The following is a 12,432-nucleotide window of genomic DNA, read 5'->3' on the forward strand; positions in this document are numbered from 1 at the left end:
TTAGCGGTTAAGGCACTTGCCTGTGAAGCTTAAGGACCCAAGTTTGATCTCTCTCCAGATCCCATGTTAAGCCATATGCACAAAGATGACACAAGCATAAGGTCACACATGCACACTAGGTGGCACAAGTGACTGGGGTTTGATTTCAGTGGCTAAGGCCCCAGTGTGCCAATTCTCTTTCTTTCTTGTTCTCTCTTTCTAAAAGATAAGTAAATAAAAAAAATTTTAAAGTCCTTTGCTATAAAACTTGTAGATACTCCATTCTCCATCATATCCCCTTCCCCTCTCAATCAGGGAGTGTCAGGGGAGGGAGGGCATTACCATGGGATATTGTTTAAAAATCACAGAAGTTGTTAATAAAAAAAATCATAAACAAAAAAACTTGTAGATAATATGAGTCATGAACATTAGGAAAGTTCAAAAGGCAGTCTTGGTTAGAGCAGTAGTGGAAAGTAAGTACAGAGAAGCAACACTGGAGCTAAGGCCCTTAGGTGACTGGGCAAGTGTGGCAGTAAGTGGTCTGGGGAGCACAGTCAGTAGAAAAAACAGAAGTTCATTCATAAGGAAAGCTAGTATCCAAACAAACAATGCAGAGTGCAATAAACATGAAGATTTACAGACCTACTGGAAGAGGAATAATACACTACATGCATATCCATGCCTGAACAGAGAGGTATAAAATCACAAGATGAAGACACTAAATAGGCAAGCCTATCTGCTACCCACACAAGACCTAGTAATGTAAGGCTTCAGACCAAAACAGGACAGCACGATATATACAGTTATCAAGCAAACACAAACCTCCCATGTTTTGATAGACTGTAACAGTATAACTTAAAAGCAGCCAACATTATTTTGTTAAGTATATCTTAACAGATGATTAAAGTAAACAGCTGGCTTCATGGGCTGGAAAGATGGCTTAGCAGTTATGGAACTTGCTTGCAAAGCCTAAGGACCCCATGTTCGACTCTCCAGGTCACATGTAAGCTGGACGCACAAGCTGACAGAAGTGTACAAGGTCACACATGCTCACAAGATAGCATGTGTTTGAATGAAGCAGCTGGAGGCCCTGGTACACCAATTTTCTCTCTCTTTTGCACTCTCTCTCTCTCTCTCTCTTATTATAAAAATAAATAAGTAAAAGGCCATATTGTTAGGCTTCCCTAAAAAAAGAAAAATGGGCTTCATGCATTAGAACCACAAAAGAAAACCACCAAAGTAAAACATATTTACTATTAACAGCAATCTATACTGTTAACCTTATATCTATGAATGTAAGAAAGAGATTTAAGTGATTATATCTTTCAAGTTAGACCAAAAATACCAACAAAGACAAAATATAACCCTTTGAAACATTTGTAAGCCAATGTCATTTCCTTAAATCATTCTTTTTTTTTAAATAAAAGCAAACAAACTGAAAAATTGTATGATACTACAGTAATTTTCAAATCTTTCTAATTACAAAATTTTTTAATTAAATTTTTCCAAGCATGCCTGAGAACATATGTACTTTTCCAGTTATGTTTTAATTATACAAGTTATCCTTTCTAGTTTAGAATTTAAAGCAACACTCTCATCTCACAGTTCTACAACCTTTTCTGAAGACATACTGATTATAGTACTATTTTATATATATACATATAGAGAGAGAGGCCGAATTCTCCATGCTGCTTTAGTGGAAACCAGTTTACAGATTCAGCTCTTTCTAAGAGACTTGAAGTCATGTTACTATACACAGGTAACACTAATCCTTAAGGTTTTTTGTTTTTTTTTTTTTAAGTATTACACTTCTAATGAACTTACAGTGGAGAAACTACTAGTTTCTCCCCCACAAGACAACTCTTCCCAATCTTCATTTGTTGAGCTAAACTAACTTTTTACAAGGTTTAAATATGAATACGGGCAACCAATATGCCAAGAGAATATTTAAGAACTAACAAAAGGTTCTGAAAAATAAGGCAGATACTCTTGACAAAACAATAGCCACTGCTAACTAGACAGAAAGCAAGACCTTAGCTGTAGGGCACCGGCTGCCAGGTCACTATGATTACTGCATATAATTAAAGTTGAAACTAGAAAAAAGGTAGAACTATGCCAACATATACTCTTGATGTTAAATGCTAATGATTTATAAAACAAAGGCCTTTTGTGGGCAATGAAAAGTAAGGAAATTGTTTCTGTCCCTTTAAAATGAACCAAAACTGCTAGAAAGTCTGCAGGGAAAAGTAGTTCAACAGTCTTCCTCCTGAGATCCCATAACCAAGAAATACAACAAAAACATGATTGTTTATTAATTATTTTTTACTAAGAAATCATGTTTTCCCAATGCCAAAACTAACCCCACTTCACAAAGAAAATCTTTTCTTTATTCCCTTTGTTTCTAATTTATTCCATACTACCTACCCCTCTAAACTAATATGATCATGTGTCATGTCAGTATGCACTCCACACTGAGGAAAGCAGATTCCTCCCTAGACCACATGCCTAAACACTCAGAAGAGGAGGATCACCGAGTAAAGACTACTTTTCTTTTTTTGAAATGTTATATTCTAAAATGTTTTATTTATTAGAGAGAGAGAGAAAAGGAAAGACAGAGAGGGAGCATGGGCACCCCAGGCACTTTTGCCACTGTCAACAAACTCCAGATTCAAGTGCCACTTTGTACATATGGCTTTACATGGGTACTGGGGAACTGAACTCAGGCCAGCTAGTTTTCCAGACCAGTTCCTTTAAGCACTGAACAATCTTCCTAGCCCTCAAGATTATTTTTCTAGATGCCCACAGAGAGACTGAGGCAAAGACAACTTTGAGTGTTCAAAGAATTGTCGATCTGGAACCAAATTAGCTTGGGCTATCTTGAGCTCCTTACACGGGCCATTCATTATATATCTTTGTGTTTGATCTAACATCCTTACAAACCTAGCTGAATCTTTCTGGAATGTACTAACAGAGCACTTACTTCTACAACCAAACAGTTAACAATGTCACCAGAGAGTATCTGAAGTCTACAGCAGAGATTTCCGTGCTTTGCTGTAACATGTCTACGTGCTTAATGCTATTATGTATGAAGTTCTTATGATCTATTATTCTGAGACCTTCATGAAACTGTTACCATGCTAGAATTTGGTGTCTGAGGTAACTTGGATCTTGTTCCTGGGCATGTTCACTCATATTTGGCTCCAGAATGAAGTCTCTCTTAAATCCCTTTGACGTGAAAGCTGTGCTTTGTGCTTTTTTGTCCACAGCCAGAGAGCACAGGAGCCGAGGAGGAGGAAAAATAGAGACAAAAGGCAGCAGTTGCTTCTAGCTCGGGGAGGACATATAATACTGCTAAGATGAAGGACTGTCTCTAAGGGAAAAAGAAGGCTCCAATGGACCTGGTTTTGTGGCAGACACAAAAATGGACTATCTGTATTGTTTTCTTTTATCCTCAACTTCTCAGCTTGTTGTCACCCACTGACAGGTTTCGCATCTTAAGAATGAGACTGAACACCTTTTCCTGTATTGCTCATAATACAGGAATTTCTATTTGCCAAAACAGTGCTGGCTGGACCCTTACTGTCAATAAAGGGCAATGGGGCATTTAGGGCTCAGATTCCCAAATTACCTTTCTGGGACCTAGAGTACAAATAATACTTATTTACTCAGACTAGTAAAATGAATTTAGATAGCCAATAATCCAAATCAGTGATTCTATTAATATGAATATTTCCTATCTCACTGCCCAGCTCCATTATTAAATGAGGTACAAAAAAGTAATACCAAATTTGAACTTTTGCTGAGTTCTGAATTAATAGTCTAACTGAAACACATCAAGTACAAAATGCTTGGTATATCAGGCATTCCTAATACTGTTCTGATCAAAGAACATTAAGAAAGTCCTAACAAGTATTTTGTAAAGCATTTTACAAATAATTTTTAAGTTACATAAACAACCAATGATCTATTTCTCTTCTAAAAATCATGGCTGATTATTTCCACACTCCCCTAGAGAGATGTGCACTGATTTTCTAAGCCATGGACAAATAAGCAAAATGAAACCAAAACTCTTTGCCAAAATGTGCTGCTAAATAATCAAAAATAGCATCTGTTGTTATTTAAGCTGAATACCACTGGAAAATATCAACAGGACTTTATTGTTGTTGGCGGTTATTTTACTAGAAGAAAACAATAAAGGTAAAACAAAAAGATGTTTAAGTGGAAACAGAAATGATTATGAAAGAAAACTGGGGTTGTAACATATATACAAAAAGTAGTCAAGAAAATCAAAAGACCACCCTCTGATCCTAAAATGAATAAACGTTTCTGTGAATTGAAAATTTTAAAAATCTTTAAATAATTTTATTACTAATGATAAAAATATTAATGATTTAAATGAGCAAATTATACAAAATGATGCCTACCACAGAACAGAATAACTACTCTCATGAAACTGTCTTATGTCTTTCTTACTCTTAAATCAAACTAAAGTTGAGGCATTTAGATTAAAATGTTTTCCACATGAAAAAGTTTCAAGTTTCAGAAAAATATAAACTGGGACCTAGAGGCCAACAATAGCAAAGAAATTAGGTTAAGTCTCAGTAAGCCAACTTAACCACAATGGAAACATGCTAGAAAGTTGGTCTGATGGGGACACTGGAGCTCTACATTTCAAAATATACCAATGAACATTAGGATGGTCCTCAACTTTTTTACAAAGAAGGAAGATATTTCTAAGGCCTCAAGGAATGTAAAAGCCTAACACTTCCTTCAGAAGTTCTTTGGTTAGCTCCACTATGGGACAGGTGTTACCTCAACAGGCTAGAGAATATTCCTGGACTGCCTGGCTACCAATAAGAATATGGTTAAGAAAGAGAAAAGACCAAGGTGGACCTTTTCCTTTTCTACCTCTTCTAGACGCCGCCTCTGTTCTTTCTGCTGCTCTATCCGTTTCTGCCTCTCTGCCAACAGTTGCCTCTTATACTCTTCCTGTTCCCGGAGCTGTTGCTCCTGTAGGAGCTGCTGTCTCCGCAGAGCCTCAGAACGTTCCTTGTTCTCTTGTTGCAGCCTCAGGAAATCACGACGGAGAGTAGACTCGCCAGGCACATTGACAATGGAACTGCAAAAGGAAGCAGGGCTGTCAGGGCTTTATGCACATGCCCTGGCCTGAAGGAGCATAGTATCCTGCTCCCTTTCAACACTCATTCTCTTCAGAGGGACCTTTATCATTTACTAAAATCTTAATTCTGTCCTAGACACTTGCCTAACAAAGCCTTTCTACTTAGAATTTTCACATCAACACAAATTTTATACACAATGAAAGGCCTTTGTTTTCTTCTATGTCCTTAATCCCTCTTTGGACCCCTTATTTTCCATCATTACACAAATACAGGATGTTCTCTGGTACTTACCTTTCCTTCATCTTTATGTGACCAACCACCAAGCCCTGCCCTCACACTTTTTATGGTCAAGGACAACAATAGAGCCAAGAAAGCTGCATGAATTAAGCTTTGTATGAAGATATAAATTGCTCATGAAATCAGTTCAAACTCCTTTATAATTTTTCTTTTTCTTTCTTTTCTTTTCTTTTTTTTTTTTTTTAATTTTGGTTTTTCGAGGTAGGGTCTCACTCTAGCCCAGGCTGACCTGGAATTAACTATGGAGTCTCAGGGTGGCCTCCACCTCACGGTGATCCTCCTACCTCTGCCTCCCAAATGCTGGGATTAAAGGCGAGCGCCACCAGTCCCGGTTTTTCTCTAGAATTTTTAATTTAAAACAGTTTCAAATTTTATCCTACTTAAGAAACAGAAGATGTTCTGATTTCTTTAGTAAATTATTTTCCTTTAATCTACCACTTTGCAGCACATGGCTCCTGCAGGTCTCACTCCATTCACCATTTTAGCTTTCTTTTGTTCCATTACTCAGTCATAGGTAATGGCAGCATGAATAAACTCAGGCAAAGTCTCATTACTAAAGTCCAAATATTTCTCTCAGAAATTATACTGGTGACTTGCCAAGTAGGCTGTACTGGCTGTCCTGTGAGCCCCAGGAATCTGACTGTGGCCACCTCCCCAGGGCTAAGATTGCAAGTGTATGCCACCACACCCAGCCCAACATTTTTATAAGTTCTAGGGATGGAACTCAAATCCTCAGGATTGTAATCATTTTAATCTTTTGAGCTATCTACCCAGTCCTCTTTGACCAATTTTCACTCTTTCATCTTTTGCACCACTGCACCTTGGGAAGCCAGAGATTAACCAAAATAGACCAGAACATGGATCAAGACAAAACACACCTTGAAAGAGGAAGTTAGAAGGTTGTGTTCAGGATTTGGGGACATTTTCAATGGAGGACCTGCTAGTTCATGAATAGACTTTCTTTGAATACAGGATCAGACTATCCAGTGGAAGGCCTAGGACCATTTTTGCTACCTGGAGCATTAAAGGGTGAAGGCTGTTTCCCCGACCGAGCCTGAAACATGTAATTGGGTACCTGTGCACGTGTGTGTGTGTGTGTGTGTGTGTGTGTGTGCGTGCGCATGCTTAGGAAGTCTGTCATAGAGAAAAGAAAAATGAGAGATAGAGATAGGAAGGTACTTTCAAAGTAGGTACTACAGTCCAAGAGCTTTATAAAATCCAAGCATCAGCTACTTAATCTGAAATGTAATCTCTTCACAAAGCAGGATACAGCAGAGGCATTGTCTCTACCTTGGCTCTCCCTCCTGTTCAGGCACTTCCTCCTCTTCTTCCTCACTCCCACTGTACTCATACTCAGTTTCATCTATGAAGATAAAAGCAAAACAAATAGGATAGTTCACAAATCCTAACATGTGCCTCAAAGCACATTTTTAAAAGCACAACAGCAAAAACAACAACAACAACAAAAATAAGCATTCTTTGTGTAAATAGCATCTGGTATGAAGGATGAAGGACTTGTCAGAGAGGATAAGACACTAAATTCTTAATCAAATGGTGGCAATTTCCTGAACTATCCATATTCCCTAGAGAAGACCCAATTCCTCTATAGTGATAAAATCCCTTATGTCATTTTCTATCAGAGTCCAGAGTGACACACTGGAAAAGTGACCAAGAGCACCAGCAAATGATAAAAATTTGTTTTAATGCCAAATTTTTAAAAAAGATATACATTTTGACAATAAATTTTATTATTAACTTGGTCAGATCAGGAAGCAGATAAGACAGACAGATAGATAATGATTCATAGATAGGTAGATGATAGATGATAGACAGACAGACAGACAGATAGGTAGACAGACTTAATTGCTGAAAAAAACCAAAGCAACTAGGAGGTACTTTGAGATGTAAAGTTCCACTGACAGGCAAAAAAGAAAGGTCTGTTGAATGGGAAAAAAAAATGAAACATAATGTACTTGTTGGGTAAATAGAATCAAATATCCCCATGAATGGCAAAACAAGGGAAAAAGTAATCAAGTGACTGGAAAAAAAATGTGGGGAGATGGCTCAGTAAGTAAAATGGTGGCCATACAAGAAGGAGGCACAGCACCCATGTAAAATCCAATTGATAGCATGTGTGCCCACTCACACATAAATATGTATGCCCAACATACAGACATATTAACACACATGCACAAACACATGCGTGCACATACACATACAATAGGCATAGGCAGGATTTTACAGGACATAGCCCCAGGAATTAATAAATGGGATGACATGAAAAAAAGAGCTTCTGCGTAGCAAAGGAAACTATAAGCAGAGCAAACAGCCTACAAAGTGAAATAATCAGATGTACTTCAGTCAGGGACTTAACATCTAAAATAAAGAACTACAAAAATTAAACTTCAAAAAGCTAAAACCGGGTTGGAGCCATGTAAGCCAGATGCACAAGGTGGCATGTATGTCTGGAGTTTGTTTGCAGTGGCTGGAGGACCTGGTACATCTTTTTTTCTCTCTCTCTCAAATAAATAAATATAATGTTTCTAAAAATAATTTTTATATATTTTCTTTATTTGAGCGGGGGAAGAGAGAGAGAGAATGGGTACACCATGCACTGCAAATGAACTTCAGACACATGTGCCACCTTGTGCATCTAGTTTTACATGGGTACTGGGGAATTGAACTTGGATCTTTCCACTTTGCCAGCAAGCACCGTAACTGCTGAGCCATCTCTCCAGCCCAAGAATGTTTCAAAAAACCAAAACAACCAACAAATAAATTAGCTTATGAAATGAAGAGACTCTTCAGGAAAAGGTACCTCCAACACACATATTTAAGTGTTCAACATCCTTAGCCATCAAGTAAATGCAATAATAAAATGTTAACTTTAAAATGTCAAAATTAAAATAAAGTCATTTTAGACAACAAAAACAAATAAAAAGGTGAAATGAAATAATAATACCTTTTTCTCCTCTCTTCTTTCTGGTCCGGTCTATATGATCCTTAAGCTGGATTCTAACTTGCCTTTCATTAGGCTGGTCCCTTATAAAAGGATGTTTTAAAAGCTGCTCTGTAGAGGGCCGTTGCATATAATTCTTTACCAGGCATCCTTCTATAAAGCTGAAAAATTTCTTTGACCTGTAAGAGGAAGTAAAAATAGCATAAAATTTCTACCACATAGAATAAAGCTCCCAGGTATCAATAATTTGTAAGCCTGAAAACAAGGAGCTTCCAAGTTCACTGAGCAGCTGCAAGTACACAGGAATAATCTAAGCACCTGGATAGGAACTCAGTTTTGGGGGCTCAGAATTATTAATTTAACACAGGTTAAGAATTATAAAATATACACTATAAAAGAGCTGAGAAGGAAGCCAGATTTAAATGAACTGTGTTTAAATATAACGCTGTTGACTAATCACTAAGTCATAGCATGGAAGAGGGAAGGGAATAATAGAGAGGGGTCTTCATTAAGTGGGAAGCAGACAAAGGGACGGATGCCTGCTGCCTAGAAGACATGGACAGACAGTGAAATGCACAAAGGAACTGCCTCATGACCCTACCAATTTGAAACTTCAACTATAGTTTTGCACCGGCTGATGGATAAATTCTCAATGCTTAATGTACAAAGTTAGAAATAACAGTTTGGATCAAATAACTGTTAACTACGTTTGTGCTAGTAGCCACTTTTAGCTTTGCTTCTTAATACCATTCCCAGTTCATGAGGGCTTATATACAGCCCTACCACTGGTTGGGACACTTACACCACTGTATCTTTTGAGACTCAGCTCTTTCACTGTCTCTTAGTAAGTAAGCCTATCATGGCAGCATCCCACCCTACATGCCCCAGATTAGGAACATTAGTTGAGGTTAGCTGACTTTAGCTGATTGTACAATTTAGGTTTTTGTCTCCCCTACTAGTTTAAAATGGTAAAGGTTGAAATTTCTTATTTTTCAATTTATTAACAATGGTCAACACTAAGTATGGCATACTATAAAAGGTATTTAATAAATGTTTGTTGAATGAATGAGTTATTCAATCTTTAAAAATCAGTTCAATTATAATTACTTCACTGCTTCTAAGAATCACTTCTACTTGTTATTTCCAAACTACTTTTTAATTCAACAAAATATTAACATATGAATTTATTCATACTAGACTCAGCAAAAAATAGAGAAAGAAAATAAAGTGGAGGAAATTTAAGTATATCCAATATGAGGTATATAATCAAACTTACAGAGGAGAGAAAATAAAACTACTTTAGCAGGCTGGGCATCAATTAAAGTTCAGATATTCAATATCCCAAAATCAGGAGAGAGAATACAACATTCCAGAGAGTAGTAACAACATGAACAAAGGGATAAAAGTATCAGCCAATAATGAGTCATTTTCCAAGGCTAGTATAAAAAGTAGAAAAATAGGCCAGGATTATCTCACAGAAAGGCTAACAGTCACTTGAAGTTCTATGGCAAATGAGGAACATGACATGTATAGTGAAACATTCAAACAGAGAGATTACTAAATCCTGTGGGCATAGGAATCATTTCATAGAATTGACTTACAGCACAAATAATAGTTCAGTCACTCCCAAGACCAGGAACTGTGAACCTGGATCCCTGAATTAAAAGTCTTGCACTGTACACACAAACTAACATTAGGGAATCAAGCATCTATAGCATATTTCTTAAAACCAACAATCAAATTCTACTGGGTAAGACAGACTAGTGATGATCTTCTGGAGTATTTGCTTTAGATAGAGTGGTCAATTCAAACTCTCCCTGTATTTAGTAATCCTCACAGGATAGTCTCCTTACAATTAAATCTGAGAGAGGAAAAGAACAAAAAGCAAAGATCACCTGATTCAGCATGACCTATATAGTTACTTTAGCCCCGCAGTTTAGACTTGAGCAGTACACTATACCTTGGTGTGCCTGGTGTTGGCTATTGATGATATCTAATTGAAGCTAAAATAGTCACAATTGTGTGGGCTTTAAGAACCTCTCTAAAAACTGGTTTAATGGAATTAGACAATCTCAGTTACCTATATTCAAATATGGTTAAGGATAATACATAAAGAAGGAGAAATTCTGCCAGCAGAAAAAAGGGGAGAAAGGAACCATGAAATGTATTGAGTTGTACCAGAACAGTAAAGGAAAATGGGATGAAAATATGTATGTGTGTCTATACCCAAGAGAAAAATAAAACTACAAAATGTTAGAAAATGAGAAAACGAAGAAAACAATGGACAGTGACACCTAAAAGAACAACCCAAGGTAGAAGGCTTGTCAATGAGACCTTCTGCATACTAGAAAAGGTGGAATAAAAACAGGAAGGTAACCAGCATTAATTGGAAAACTAGTAAGAACAGTTCCAAAAAAGAAAACTAAAGTCCATATTGGTGGGTTATCACTAATACAAGACTAAGAAAGCAGAAAGGGGCACGGAGAGCAGAGATGAGACCCATATGCACAAGAAGCTTGAGTGCAGACAAGAACTGACAGGGGAGAACTCACAAAAAGTTCAAAGGGAAAGTGGATAATGTCCACAAGCAAAAACACACTGTCTTTCCCTTAAAGATTTTTTTTTTAACTTTTGTTGTTGTTCATTTTTATTTATTTATTTGAGAATGACAAAGAGAGAGAGGGAGAGAGAGAATGGGTGCGCCAGGGCCTCCAGCCACTGCAAATGAACTCCAGACGCATGCACCCCCTTGTGCATCTGGCTAACGTGGGTCCTGGAGAATCGAGCCTCAAACCAGGGTCCTTAGGTTTCACAGGCAAGCGCTTAACCACTAAGCCATCTCTCCAGGCCCCCTAAAGATTTTTTAATTTAGCTTAAACACGTCCCAAAAGAGCTAAAATCTAAAGGCTTTCCTCAGAAGGTCATGTCACCATCCTCCATGAGTGTCAGTATTTTCTTTTCGTTTTTTTGTTTATTTATTTATTTATTTTGGTTTTTCAAGGTAGGGTCTCACTGTAGCCCAGGCTGACCTGTAATTCACTATGGAATCTCAGGGTGGCCTCAAACTCATGGCAATCATCCTCCCTCTGCCTCCCGAGCGCTGGGATTAAAGGCGTGTGCCACCATGCCCGGCTAAGTATTTTCTTTATAAAGTCGGGAGAGCATCAAGGAAGGGGAGAGCTGCTTCCCAAGAGAGAGCACCATTTTTTTTTTTTTTCCTGTTCAAATGCTCTTCTGGGATGAAAATGAAGTTGCCTAAATTTTACTTTATAAAAGAAAATGACTGTACTGTTATTGTTAGGACAAGTGTCTTGCTATATTGCCCAGAATGACCTCAAGCTCCTAGGCTCAAACAATCCTTCTGCCTCAGCCATACAAGTAGGTAAGGACAATGGACATGCATCACAGCACCAGGCACCCTCCATTAATTTCAAAATCCTACTTTATAAGAGGAAATTCAATACATCTTTGCCATTTCAATGGAAAAAATGTTTTGCAGCATATTATAATTTTGAAATGTTTAAATAGTAAAATGAAGGTTTTCTTCTAAAAAAATTGTTTTTTTTTTCATCACGTGAATTATTGTGTAATTCAAAGAGAATTTATCAAGGACAAAAAATAAAGAAATCAATGCACTTATAATTGTTCTAGGGATACCGGCTTTTGTACTTACTGAAAATAGAATGGCCATAATTTTGTTAGAAAAATAAAATTATGAAAGGAGGAAGGGAAGGAGGAAGGAAAAGAGGGATGGAGGGAGGAAGGGCAATGCGTATATAGCTTACCATTTTTTTGACTTCAGCCGGGGAGGAGGGTTTCTGGGAATGAGAAACAGTGCTCTCATTGGATGCATGTCACAGAGAGCTGGGGAGAGGAGATGGTTGTGTCAGTATGGCACTTTACTCATTCTTGACTGCTAGGACTCATTCACAAATAACTTCCAATACTCTAATTTCCTTGTCCATCTGACATGAGTGTCAACCAGTCTAGATATGTAGTTATGAACTCTAGGGTATTCCTTGCATTTACCATTTAAAAAGATCAAAATATAAGGAGAAGAGCAATAAGAAGAATATC

The 12,432-nt window shown here is 37.5% G+C and overlaps 1 protein-coding gene across 50 annotated transcripts in view; it reads right to left on the reverse strand.

The window, feature by feature from the left end:
- Nucleotides 1-12,432, reverse strand: part of Map4k4 (mitogen-activated protein kinase kinase kinase kinase 4) — a 223,178-nt gene that overhangs the window by 38,118 nt on the left and 172,628 nt on the right. For all 50 annotated transcript variants that reach the window (XM_004651780.2, XM_045147035.1, XM_045147024.1 and 47 more), the window contains 4 exons: nucleotides 12,141-12,219; nucleotides 8,359-8,534; nucleotides 6,687-6,759; nucleotides 4,888-5,098 (listed from right to left, as the gene is read on the reverse strand). In XM_004651780.2, the coding sequence (XP_004651837.1) occupies nucleotides 4,888-5,098; nucleotides 6,687-6,759; nucleotides 8,359-8,534; nucleotides 12,141-12,219 (539 nt within the window). The remainder of the gene's footprint in view (nucleotides 1-4,887; nucleotides 5,099-6,686; nucleotides 6,760-8,358; nucleotides 8,535-12,140; nucleotides 12,220-12,432) is intronic.

This window comes from Jaculus jaculus, chromosome 4 (genome assembly GCF_020740685.1).
Source record: "Jaculus jaculus isolate mJacJac1 chromosome 4, mJacJac1.mat.Y.cur, whole genome shotgun sequence".
Classification (NCBI taxonomy): Eukaryota; Metazoa; Chordata; class Mammalia; order Rodentia; family Dipodidae; genus Jaculus; species Jaculus jaculus.